This window comes from Eulemur rufifrons, chromosome 28 (genome assembly GCF_041146395.1).
Source record: "Eulemur rufifrons isolate Redbay chromosome 28, OSU_ERuf_1, whole genome shotgun sequence".
In the NCBI taxonomy this organism is placed as follows: domain Eukaryota; kingdom Metazoa; phylum Chordata; class Mammalia; order Primates; family Lemuridae; genus Eulemur; species Eulemur rufifrons.
This window is the reverse complement of record NC_091010.1, coordinates 66,665,694-66,679,530: the sequence shown is the minus strand read 5'-3', so window position 1 is coordinate 66,679,530 and position 13,837 is coordinate 66,665,694. Positions and strand designations below refer to the sequence as shown.

General features: G+C 44.6%; 1 protein-coding gene across 3 annotated transcripts in view; it reads left to right on the top strand.

Annotated features, from left to right (window-relative positions):
* C28H10orf90 (chromosome 28 C10orf90 homolog) overlaps window positions 1–8,157 on the top strand; it is a 195,067-nt gene extending 186,910 nt beyond the window's left edge. For all 3 annotated transcript variants that reach the window (XM_069460698.1, XM_069460697.1, XM_069460699.1), the window contains 3 exons: window positions 4,672–4,735; window positions 7,931–8,030; window positions 8,119–8,157. In XM_069460698.1, coding sequence (XP_069316799.1) covers window positions 4,672–4,735; window positions 7,931–8,030; window positions 8,119–8,157 — 203 coding nt within the window. The remainder of the gene's footprint in view (window positions 1–4,671; window positions 4,736–7,930; window positions 8,031–8,118) is intronic.
* Window positions 8,158–13,837: the final 5,680 nt, after the last annotated feature.

Genomic DNA, 13,837 nt, shown 5'->3' with positions numbered 1-13,837 from the left:
ATCATTTAGATTACTTGTTCAATAGGGAAAATGAAGCTTTGAATCAGAGCTGTAGATATGAGCTTTGCATGGAGGGAAAATAGCCGCAGCCTCACAACCAAGCATGCTGGCAGCAGGGTGATCCTTGCTGCCTGGTGACGCTGTCAGCGGTCTGAATGTTGAGGCCATGTGTCCCTGTGTGGGTGCATGAGTGTGTGCACAGGTGTGATGTGGGGATTGTAATGTACACCCGCATGCATTTATAGAGATTAATGGGATGTCAGAACTTAGGTTTCGTAGAGCAGGCTTAGCATAGAGCAGCCTTAGAAGCACCAAAGTCTTGGTACCTGGTTGGTTGCTGACTGTGAAACAGGCAAGGGCTTAAGGCAGCCTGGCCTTGCCAAATTAAATCAAGAACAGGCACTGTGGTTTGGATCCAATAATGAGCCAGATGCAAAAGACATTCATAGGGGGGAGAAAAGTATTTTCCAGAAATACAGAAATGGGCCATTTATCGGGTGGGGAACTTCTCTATTTGAATGATAATTGGAGGTAAATACAACTGCAGTCTCTTTCCTCTGTACCAGGGAATTAGAATCCACAAAGCTTCAAGGAAAATCTATAAAAGACCCATAAGCAGGCTGAAAATTGTTCTCACCAGTCACTTTAATTTTATAAAGGTATAATTTCCATTAAAAGGGAATTTATAGATGGGATTTCACTGTATTTTTGAACCAAGCTCATGCAGGTTGGGTTTCCATCCCAGGAAATGGAACCCCGTGAGTCGTGCCGTCCATGACCTTGCTTTAGCCCCCATCAGCCCAGCGGGGGCCACTCGTGCTCTTGACCTCAGAACACTGCCACCAACTCGTGGTTGCAGAATCTGTATTTTGAGAACCCTGAAAAAGTGCTCCTCTTGCTGCAGGCAGGTCCATGTGGCTTGCTTGGGGCTACCCTTTTTCCCACCCTCAACCTCCCACTGGCTGTCGGGGGACATCTCTCTCTGTTTCACAGCTCAGCTCTGCCGCCGCCTGCCACTGAGCCTCCCCGGGTCCCCCTCTTCCCCGGGGGACGTGACCCCTCCTTCATAAGTTCTGCCTTCTCCCTGTGCAGACTTTGGTCTTGGCACTGAAAGGCCTTGTTTATCCTCTCTCACCCTGGGCTCTGAGACCTTAGTCTGTTTATCTCTGTGTCCCCACTGCCTAGCACTAAGGAGATAAAACATAGCAATTGTTAAGTGAATGTGTTGTTTAAACCCAAAGCCCAGGAATCATCCTTGATTCATCTCTCCCTGCTCCACACCTTGGTTTCTACCTGCCCAGTGCACATGAGTCCCCTGGCCACCTGAGCACTGCCATCTTTCTCCCACCCGGCTGCAATTCCCTGTCCTGTCTAGCTGCTGCCATTTGGGGGTCTCCTCCACCTAGTTCATGTTCTGAAGAGCCACTATGGTCATCTTTTAGCAATAAGAATCAAATCTCATGTTGAAAGCTCCACATAGCTCTCCATCTTGCTTACTTAGGAGACAAACTCCTTAATAGGTTTGCAAAGCTCTTTAAACAGGGTTGCAAAACCCAGCATGGATGGTTCCCAGTTCTGGTACACGTTGGAACCATCTAGAGATTCTGGTTGGGATTCCAGTGCCTGTGCACAGAAATCTTTGTTAAAATCCCCAGGTTGGCTGCAAGGTGTCACCCGGGTGGGCAAGCACAGTAGTCTGAGCTCTCACCTCTGCAGCCCCCTCCCTCCCACTACAGCTGCATGACAATGACCCTCTTTCAGTTCCTGCCACCAGAGCTCACTGTTCCCTTCTCCCAGACCCTCCCATGGCTGGCTCCTGCAGTCATCCAGGTCTTGGTGTAAAGATCTCCCCAGGGGGTCTTCCTGCCACCCTGGTCCCGTTTACTATGAGGCAGCATTTCATTTTCATCAGAGCACTTGCTGGATACTTTGTAGCTAGTTTGTTAATTGGCCAGCTCCTCTCTCAACAAGCGAAATTTCATGAAGGGAGGATCTTATGTATTATTTTTCCTTCTAAGCATCCCCTAGCAACGTAGTAACTGCTCTTTAAATGTACAAAGAAGGAATGTAAGAGAAACAAGTTTTGGTTTGGTCTCATGGGAAGTGAAGGAGCATTTGTTCGGGGCTCCCAAAATACGGATTCTGTGACCACGAGTTGGTGGCAGTGCTCTGAGGTCAGGAGCACGAGTGGCCCCTGCTGGGCTGATGCGGCTGAAGCCCAGCATTGCCGCTCACTCATTCGCTGTGTGATGGAATTTATGTGTGAACTCGAGCGGCGAACACTCTGCCCTTTTGAACTTCAATGACCTCAACGCTAACAGGCAAAACACCATGAGCACACGGTTACTGTGAAGATTAATTGCGATCATGTACGGAGGCATCCCGTTAATGCTAGCTTTGTTACTGTAATATATTAATAAATCATAATGCTGACCACTCAGGTGTACAGTGCTGCCCCTCCCCCTCCTTTGCCGCTTCCTCCTTCAAAATATCAATCCCACGGCCGTTCAGCGTAGGTGTGCTCCCTTTGCTCTGGCGAGGCTGGGAGCCGTTGGCGATGCACTTGCTCTATTGCAAACCACCCCTTCTGTCTCTCTTTCCTCCAGGGTAGGAAGCCCCTGCTATTCATCAGATGGTCTTGGGGCTGTTTTGAAAACTCAAAGTCAGCAGCAACCAACATGCAAACATTTCCCCAAGGTGGGGGGTCGAGCCCGTCAGCTGGGCAGGTCCCCTTGGATACACACCTGTTTGTTTTTCACCTAACGTGGGCTGCTGGGCCCGGAATCTAAAGTTCTGCTCTGGCACAGCAGGCCAAGGGGAGTTCAGAAAACAGAACAGTGGAGGTGTCGAATAGCTCACATGTGCTTTTGTTTCCTCTTGGAAATAAAACCAAAGCTTAATTGTGGTATCAGGTGCTCTAAAGAAACAAACTAGAAAAAAAAAAATCTAATTTCCCAGAGTAGACCACATACGACTGAAGTGAGATGATCAAAATCTTGCAAATGTAACTTGTAATGTTTTTATCCCCCCAGGGCACCGTTCCTCTGTCCACACTGGCCTCACCCTGACCTTGAGCAGCTCTGAGAAATGCTAATCTGGACTCGAGTCTAATTCTCTGTGTGAAGTTTCTTTCCCCTGTTTGAGTGGGAGTCTTCAAGCACTCTCATCTTGCTCGCCCCAGACCCTGACTGACTTCGGCTCACATTCCCTGTTTTGGGAAATGTCGCTGGGATTTTCCTGAGGCCCTTGGCCCTGGCCCTACCTGGAGCGAGGCCAGGGCTGGTGGCCGGGAGGCATCGTGGCCCAACACGGTCTCCATGGTGATATTTTCTTCTTGGCATTCTCATGGCCCTTCACCTTTCTAAACACCGGTGACCTTTCCCCTTCATTGGAAACGTTCCAACTTCTCTTTCCTATTTCTCCTTTGAATCTTGTCTTTGAAGTTCAGTGATGGTGCCATATTCTTTTCTCTTATGACTCAATAACTAGATGGAATACAAACTCAGCCACTGCGTTGCTTTCCGTATTGTAAATCAGTAGCTGTGTTATATTTCTCCAGAGAGAAAGAAATTTCTTAGTATCCCTGTCTCCATCCTACCTTCTCAGATATTCCTGGAAAATTTGGCATATTCTCAAGCCTGAAAAGGCTTTTATTGTTCCACTGGGTCTGTGAGAAAGGGGGGTGGCCCCGGGGTGGGGAGGAGATAAATAGAAACACACCCAGGTCTCTGTTGGGGATCGAGGGGAACCCATTCCCACGCTGTGGTGCTTGGCAAGGAAGCCGAGGTTCCATCTGCTTCTGCTGAGCGATCTGGTCACTGCCCAGGTGTCTCAGAAACCAGGGCAGCCGTTCAAATACAGCCCGTGCAACATGCACCCCAGAGCATTTCCTGTGCCGACCCTTGGTTAGTCTAGAGCTGGAAATTTCAGAGTTATTGCAAAGGCCCCTTTTCACTTTTTACCAAAGGGTGTACACTATTTTTAACACACAACAGTTTTACGTGTGCCGTCTGTAGATGTCACTATGATTAGTAATGTGTACTTACAGTGAAAAGCATTCTTGTCTCATGGTGATTTTTAGCCTCTGTGTGCTTTCTCAATCAACGGATACTCAGTGTACGTGACTACTATGTTGTTGTCTGTTACCTTTCCCGACATCAGAAAGGGGACAAGGTGACCTTCATCTTGCAGGAGCTGAGCAGCCTTGACAGGGGGCTATAGACACCAGGGAAACTGTTCTCTTACGAACTGCTCTAGGGCTAGCTGGGAGAGTTCCTTCTCCTTAGAGGCCTCAAAACCCTGGAGTAGGGATTTTTCTGTAGGTGGGATGACCTTATGTTCTGGCACTTTCCTTAGAAAACTAGGACTCTCTGTTGCTAAAGGAAGAATTTAAAGAAATCACTCTCCATAATGTATAATAGGTTAGATGTTAATATTATACTTCATGCCTTTATTTGACTATCATTAAGACCAACCCTGTTGGTTGGCCGATTGTCAGCGCAATCACTTACGATGTTAGCAGTCTCTACTGAGTCCTGCAGTATTTCGAACAGGGTGTGGCTTAGATTGAGGAGCAATAACGGAGTATGTACTAAATCCACCGCAGTGTTTCTTGAGAAATATGCAATATTCTGTACCTTCTGAAGTTAATCCTCCTTCTATTTTTTCCAGATAACCTGTTCAAACCCAAAGAAAGGTGCATTTCAGAGAAGGAGATGCATATGCGATCTAAAAGGTATTTGGTTATTGCCTGACATGGAAAGAAACTGGGGAGGGGAGCTGGGGTGGTTTGTTGAACTCAGGTGCTGTCCAGTGGGGCCACTAGTTCTGGGTCCAAGTTTAAGGTCTGAGGTCTTTTTGGCTCTAAGTCTGAAAAAGTGGCTGAAATGAGTGCAGTTGTCGAAATGTGCCTCTGGATGTTAATGATGCTCTTGGAAGGACCTTAGGAAAGGGTAGGTCTTGGATTCCAACCCGATCTGGTAATTGGTCTCTGAGAGATCCCGTACTCTGAACTGGAACTCTTCTGCATGCTCGCACTGCCGCCCCGGGCAGGAGCTTTGTCACTGTCCCTTTGAAGGTAACTTTATGAGGAGGAGAGAAGCTGTTTCTCTCAAGGGTCTTGACTGTGGCAGGGCCTGAAGGAGCCAAACTTGGAAGCTGGTGGCACATAGGAGCCAGCAGAGCCACAGAGGGGCCACAAGCAGGTTTTCCAGGCACTCCGTGTCCAACAGGCTTGGCGGCCTGGCTACGGCGCATTCTCCCTCCTCTGCTTGGCAGGTTACTATTCAAGACTTCCACTAATTCTCACCAATCTGGTGCACACAAAGGCTGCCATTCTTTCTGAGACCCGGCCTCCTAACCAAAATATAATAGCTCAGCAGTGTTGGCCAAGTTCATGCAAGTAAAATGTCATTAGTTTATAATAAAGTATCTAGCACAAGGAGGAATTACAATAATTAAATCAAATTGATAGTGCACTTGGAGAAACCATTGAAATAGGAAGAATACTTGTCTTCTCACTCCAGGCACAAAATATCTGCTTTTACCATGATTACATTGTTTTCATGATAATCAGGTAACTTAGATCATCTATAGGGAGCCTCTTTGTAAATAAGGAAGTGAAAGTGAGGAGAAAGGAGACGTCCCATTAAAGCCTGATTCATAGCATTCTAATTGGGGTTTTTAAAGGACTGCTGGGTTTTGAGACTTGCTATTTCAGAAGTGCAAAGTTGCATATACCTTATGCCAGATGCAGTCTCTTTTCAATTTAGTGAAAAAATCCAGCCAAATCACCCCCTCCCAGTCCCCAAACCCAAAGCTGCCATTACAGAGCTTCGAAAACTAAGCAATTAGAGTAATAGATCTCAAAGCAGCATTAGCAGTCAGAGGTACTGCCCTACCCTGTTACCAAAGAGGAAACTGAGGCTCTAAGAGGACACCTGAGGCGGGGGATGCTGCACCCAAGTCGTTGGTTTCTCCCAGCTGGTCGCCTCTGGTGGATTCGGCAGTCGGGGTTTTCACTCTGCTCTGCGGGCTGTGTCCTGGGTGGGCTCTGGCCCCGACCCACCCACAGAATCAAGCCAGGGCTTTTTTCTTTGCATTTTTGTTTTTAATTATATTTCAAAATTATATTTTCATTTTAAAAATTCAAACAATGCAGATATACCTAAAGTTTTGTTGTGACCGACTGTCCCCCTGCCACCCACACCTCACTCTCCCAGCCCCAGCCCTGTCTCCTGTGTATCCCTCCAGGCCTTTCTCTGCTTTAAGGTAGACTTTTATTTGTGTGTATACAATTATGTGATTTCTAACCATAAATGGTACCATACTGTACATTATCTTTGGGTAGCTTGCTTTTTTCACTTCACAACACGTCTGTGAGCCCTTTTGGTGTCAAAAGATATTTTTCTCATTCATTCTGACTGTCTGCAGAGTGGTCTGTTGTATGGATGGACCATGATTTGTTTGGGAAGTTCTTTAAAGGAAATACTGAACAGCAGCTACAGAGTTGGGATCCAGGGGTTTCTATTTTAAACTCCCCAGCTGATTCAGCGGTCAGTAGCAGGAAGTGAGGTCTATACAGATCCGAAGGAATTTCCGTTGTGGAGCTTTGAGACGTGTCCACTTTCCTCCTGATCCCTTTGTGATTTTCTCTCCCAGTTCTTTCTAGAATCACTCCTGCATGTGGCAACTACGAGTCCACTTATTTGTGCATTGATTCAATCCATGTTGTTGCCCACAGTGTGTCAGACACTGTGCTAGGCACGGACATTTCCTGGCCCTCACGAGCAGCTTTGTGCTACGTGATTGGGTGACAGTGTCGCCAAGTAAGAGTCAAACAGACCATGGTTTAAATCCCAGCCCACTGTTATCTGGCTGCGAGACTTTACACAAGTCTCCTCGTCTCACTGGAGCTTGGGTTTCTCCTTTATATAATGGTGGGAAACTCTATTCTTCTTCCAACTGTTGTGAGAATTAAATGAAATAGTTCATGTCAGACAATTCAAGCCGAGTGCCCGAGAACTAAGATGTCACCTGCTAATATTGTCATCATCAGTATTTTTAGACTTTGGACTTATTATTTTAATAGTGGAACATCTTAAACAGATTTTGTCAGGCTTTCAAACATGATAGAAAATGCACAAGAGAAATTTTAGCTGCATGCCATGTGTGTAGCAACCCAAACGCTCAAGTTTCAGTGACCCCACCGTGTCGGCAGGTTCCAGCAGACATATGGTGGGCGTCGGTATCCCAACAGTTTCTGTTAGGTGGTAGGAAAGACGTGTCCAGAAGAAGGATCCCTTGGGCCCTGCTTGAAACTTGGAAGCTTCTAATTTTACATCAGGATAAGAACATAATACTTATGCCTGGGATGTATTTGGAAACAGCTTATTCAGAAATGCAATAGGTTACATGGTAAGCACACACACATGTATCTGTTTTATTCTAGCATTATAATTCTTGCTACTCCCATTTATTTGCTGCTCCTTTTCTGAGTCACAAGAAGGCAAAAATCGAGTGGCAAAAGGTATTTGGGGATAAGTTTACAATCAGAATAACAAAGCAGTAGGCTTAGAATCCCTCACTTTATAATTAAGTAGTTAATTATTAATATCATAGAGACTGGAGGGACCAAAAAAAGGGACTTCTAAATAAATAACTGGCCTCTCCAGCTTTGGCCCCTTGGTGGGACTCTGCCTGTTGCATTACTCTGGGGAGCACAGGGACAAGGTGCCGTCCCCTGCCATGCAGCCCTGTCCCGGGGACTGTCAGGGAAGCCCTTTGTCTTGGTATCTCAGGGCTTTGAGAGAGCCCATCTGCGGGATCCTCCCTTTGAAATGTAAGAGCCTGCTAACAGGACAGGCTCCCGCTCCATGCCAGACGCAGGCTGTGCTGCTACCATTCAAAATGTTTTCTGAATCCCTTTCAGAATTTATAATAACTTGCCGGAGGTTAAAAAGAAAAAAGAAGAACAAAGGAAAAGGTTGATCTTACAGAGTAACAGACTCCGTGCTGAAGTCTTCAAAAAGGTAACGGCTTCGCCACCAGCAGGTGTGATGTGTGTGGCACACAGATGCCAGATCTGGACTTGACATCTTTGTTTCCCTGTTTCTCTAGCAATTACTGGACCAGCTCCTTCAAAGGAACGCGGTCTAACCACAGGCTGCCCTGCTGACCGCACTACCTGGGCCTGGAATGACTTCAAACGCTGGACAAGCCATTAAACTTAGCGCTATCTTCATGATGTGAAAGCACTTATTTTACTTTTTTTTTTTTTTTTCCATAAAGGAAAACATCACTTCCTGAATTACTGACCCAAACCAAACAGAAACAATAACCCTCGAGGAAATAGGTCAACAATCTGTTGCGGAGAAACCAACTTAATATAACCCGCTAGACAGAGTCTCCTTCATCTCTTACTTCTGAATTTTATTTTTTGCTTTTGATTTATTCCCCTCTGCTATTTCCGGCCAAGCAGAAAGGCCTTATTCATTCGTGTGCTTAGATTCCTGGGGGATATATTTTCATCAAATTTCTGGGACCTAAATCCATCTCTTTTTAAATATCAAACCTCTAATGCCTGCTAGTTCTGCAGATTCCAAAATGTGGGTCATCACATAGTGTATTTTAAAACTTTCTGGACGTGTGCACTCCTTGATGTGGGAGACTGACTTTGGCGGTCAGTGGGTGCCATGCCAGAGACGGGCAGGCAGAGCAGCCCTCAGCCACCCCCCCCACCCCCTTTCCTCACTTAGCAAAAGAATCCATTTCTACGGAAGCTCTGAGGACAGAATTGACTGAATAAACGTGCAGGTAATTTCAGTGTTTTCTGCAAACCACCCCCCCCAAAAAAAGTTGTTGTGTCGGTAAAAATTGGCCTGATTCCTCCAACTCTGCTATTTGTTCTTCCAAACATCTACAATATCCATTATTTATAAATGTGTGTTCTGGGAATTAAGAACAAACTAGTTTTTGCAACACAAATGGAAATAAATGCAATTATTACAAAAATCTAGTATTTTCCAGTTATGCATTCTGTTATGGACTGAGAGCACAGTGAAGTGCCACCAAGGCCGAACGAGTGCCACCGACTGCTCCTTGTCCTCCTCTGCCTCTGACTGCCAGGGAATCCTCATGCTCCCAGTGCCCCGGTGGGGAACGTTTCCTCCCGGGGAGCTGATACAAAAGAAGCCGGGAAAACTGTTGAGAGCAAGATTTAGGATCCCAAAGACCCCAGACCTCCCTAGGAATCTCCCTAGGAAGGAGATAAGTTTTGAGGATGAAGCAGGAGCCTGGTGACACCTCTGTCCCTTTCCTGAGGTTGCCACCCTTCCCGCCCTTGTCCCGCTGCTGCATATACTGTCCCTGTTAGGGAGGAAAGGCTAGTAGGTGCTCAGGTTGCGGTGGAGAAAGATTTTTCACACACAGATTAAGATATATAAAAGTAAAATTTATTTTGTCCTTTAGAAAGACAGAGAGAATGGGGGGGGAAGAGAGCAGAGAGACGGCAGCGTGGCACCCCAAAGAAAGAGAAGGGAGATGCCAGCAGTGAGACCAAGTGGCTTGCTGCTTTTATGGGGACAAAGAGAAAAATAGCGAATTGTTGTGAATTGCCATATCCGCAGCTCCTCTTCTTGTTAACTGCAAGCAGATAATGGAATCTGCTGTGTGAAACTGCCGCATTCTTCCCTTTGCTTTAGGGAGAAAGTGACCTTGCCCTCAAGATGTGATTTGGGGCTGGGCTGGATGTCTGGAGATTGTCCCCCATGCTGTCATCCAGGAACTTCTCAGGAAGTACCCCAGGCTATAGAAACAGATGCTAAAAAGGCAGTTTTAGTCAATAGGTAGTGTAAAAAAAATTTACATTTCCTTTTGTCTGCTGGGCTCCTTTGAGATGTTCAGAGCTCAGCAGGGCATCTGTTAGTTAGGTGGAGAGGGAGCAGAGCTGATTTATTTTGCTCACAAGAGCCACCTGTTTCTGGGATGCCTTTCTTATCCGTGTCTGGGGGCACACTGTTTAAAAACTCCACGCAGGGTTCTCTGCTGACATCTTCTCCTCTGAATTAGAAATCTCACGTTAGCACACATCACATCAGAGCCTGTGCCATCCTGCTCATGAGAGGCTGTCTGGCAATGCCGCCAGGAGCAGAGGCTCAGGGACCCACCTGCCTGGATTCAGATCTTAGCTGCTCCCTGGTCTGCGGCCTCAGCCAAGGGTGTCAGTCTGGGTCCAAACAGGAGACAGAAACCACGCAGTCTTTGTATCAGGAAAGTTGGATATACTTTCTAGCCATAACAGAGGATTGGAGTGGTGAGAGATTAGCTGGTAAGTAGTAAAGGTAGCTCTAAAGAGTACAGGTGTGCATAGCAGATGCAAGGAGCAGCACCACCCCTGGGAAGAGTGTTCCCTCCTCCCCCTGGGCTGAGAGGGGATGGGTGTGGCTCAGCTGATGACAGAGAAGTTTCTGTGGTGCCACACAGATGGAGCTTTTGGAAATCAGCCTCTGGAATTTGCCAGAAATATGCCCTGTAGGATGCATGGGGAGCTGTCCCGTCTTACTCTGAGACGGTACCACCTCAGGGAAGGTGCTGGGGGAAGCAGCTGGCCGTGGTGCCCGGCGGGAGCCCACGCTGGGGCCAGCTGAGCAAACTCAGTAGATGCAGGAAGCAACACCTTTTTCTCCTGCAACCTCCTTAGCTCCCTCTACTGACAAAGCTTAACTTCGTGTCAGCAAGCAAAGGGAAAATATTTATAGAGCCTGGATCCATTTTAACGGAGCAGGCAAAAAGGGAGTATTTGGAGGTGAGATCCATAACTGGCACAGCAAGTTATTTAACCTGGCCTCAGTTTCCCCAACTAAAAAATGCAGATAATTCTAGTGCTTCCCTCATAGGGTTGTTAGAGGAATAGAATAAGTCAGTGTGAGCTGAGTGCTTAGAAGAATACCTGGCTCAAAGCAAACACACCAAGAGTATTTCCTATTATCAGTAGGGGTGGAAATAGAAGTGTCATGAGAAACCTAAGAGCACAGAGACCTTGAGTTTTTCATCCCCATAATCCCTCAACTTGGCAGTGAGAGGCTCCAAAGGACTATTGAACTCATGAGTGTTGCTACAGCAAAAGTCAGTCATACAAACAAGACACCTCAAACACTTGTTTTCTTTTACACTCTGTTCACTCTTAGAAATTATTTCAGCAGCATGGCAAGCTTACTTTAAGGTTAATTTTTGTTTTCCTAAACTTATTAGGCCTTTCTGAGGATGCTACACTGAATTTCTATTTATAGTTTAAACTTTTTTTTTAAAAAAATACATTTAAAATCAAATCTATTATATTAGTTAAGGATAGTATTTCATAGATAAAGATCCTATGCCCATGTTCTTGTTTTTCTTCAATATTCTCAGAGAGTTTCTAAAGCTTTTCCTAACCAACCATTTACAATAAATCCAGGGCCCAACCACTCCTAGACTGTTTTGTGACACTTCCCAAGAAGTATATTTATGTTGACTAACATTTATTATTTATTTATTTTATTTCAGCATATTATGGGGGTACAAATGTTTAGGTTACATATATTGCCTTTGACCCACCCAAGTCAGAGTTTCAAGTGTGTCCATCCCCCAGATGGTGAGCACTGCACCCATTAGGTATGAATATACCCATCTCCTCCTCCCCCCTCCCACCTGCTCAACACCCAATGAATGTTACTACTATAAGTGCACATAGGTGTTAATCAGTTAATATCAATTTGATGGTAAGTACATATAGTGCTTGTTTTTTCATTCTTGTGATACTTAGTAGAATGGGCTCCAGCTCTATCCAGGATAATACAAGAGGTGCTAGATCACCACTGCTTTTTGTGGCTGAGTAGAACTCCATGGTATACATATACCACATTTTCTTAATCCACTCATGTATTGATGGGCACTTGGGTTGTTTCCACATCTTTGCAATTGTGAATTGTGCCGCTATAAAATTCAAGTGCAGATGTCTTTTTTTATAGAATGTCTTTTGTTCCTTTGGGTAGATGCCCAGTAATGGGATTGCTGGATCAAATGGTAGTTCTACTTGTAGCTCTTTGAGGTATCTCCGTATTACTTTCCACAGAGGTTGTACTATTTTGCAGTCCCACGAGCAGTGTATCAGTATTCCTATCTCTCTGCATCTACACCAACATTTATTGTTTTGGGACTTTTTGATAAAAGCCATTCTCAACAGAGTTAAGTGATATCTCATTGTGGTTTCGATTCGCATTTCCCTGATGATTAGAGATGTGAGCATTTTTTCGTATGTTTGTGGCTATTAGTCTGTCTTTTTTTTTAAAAGTTTCTGTTCATGTCCTTTGCCTACTTTTTAATGGGGTTATTTGATTTTTTTTCTTGCTGATTTTGCTGAGTTCTATATAGATTCTAGTTATCAGCCCTTTATCAGATGTGTAGCATGCGAATATTTTCTCCCATTCTGTAGGTTGTCTGTTTGCTCTTGTGATAGCTTCCTTGGCTGTGCAGAAGGTTTTTAATTTGATCAAGTCCCATTTATTTATTTTTGTTGTTGCCGTGATTGCCTTTGGGGTCTTTTTTATAAGTTCTTTGCCTAGGCCAATGTCTATAAGAGTTTTTCCAACATTTCAACATTTTATTCTAGAATTCTTATAGTTTCATGCCTTGGGTTTAAGTCTGTTATCCACTGTGAGTTGATTTTGTGAGAGGTGAGAGGCACAGATCCTGTTTCAGTCTTCTACATGTGGCTATCCAATAAAACTATAGACCAATATCGCTTATGAATATAGATGCAAAAATTCTCAACAAAATCCTAGCAAACTGAATTCAGGTGCTTCTCAAAAAAATAATTTATCATGACCAAGTGGGCTTCATCCCAGAGATTCAGGGATGGTTCAACATATGCAAATCTATAAATGTAATTCACCACATAAAATAGAAGTAAAAAAAAAAAAAAAGACCATATGATCTTTTCAATAGACACAGAAAAAGCATTCAACAAAATTCAGCACCCTTTTATGATAAGAACGCTTAACACAATAGGCATAGACAGGACTTACCTCAAAATGATAAAAACCATTCATGGCAAACCCACAGCCAACATCATACTGAACGGGGAAAAATTGAAAGCATTCCCACTTAGAACTGGAACCAGAAAATGTTGCCCTCTATCACCACTTCTATTCGACATAGTGCTGGAAGTCCTATAGCCAGAGCAATCAGATAAAAGAAGGAAATCAGGGGCATCCAAATAGGAGCAGAAGAGGTCAAACTATTGCTCTTTGCTGATGATATGGTCTTATATCTGGAAAACCCCAAATATTCTGCTATGAGACCACTGGAATTGATAAATTCAGCAAAGTCTCAGGTTACAAAATCAATGTATAGAAATCAGTAGCATTCCTATACGCCAACAACAGTCAAACTGAGAACCAAATCAAAGATTCAATACCCTTCACAATAGCAACAAAGAAAATAAAATACCTAGGAATATATTCAACTAAGGAAGTGAAAGACCTCTACAGGGAGAATTACAAAACACTGAGGAAGGAAATAGCAGAGGATGTAAACAGGTGGAAAACAATACCATGTTCATGGGTCGCCAGAATCCATATTGTTAAAATGTCTATACTACCCAAAGTGATCTACAGATTCAATGCAGTCCCTGTTAAAATACCAGGATCATTTTTTGCAGATCTAGGACAAATAATTCTGTGCTTCATATGAAACCAGAGAAGACCCTGTGTAGCGAGAGCAATCTTAAGAAAAAAGAACAAATTGGAAGGCATCAGTTGACCAGACTTCAAGCTATACTACAAGGCTATAATAATTAAAA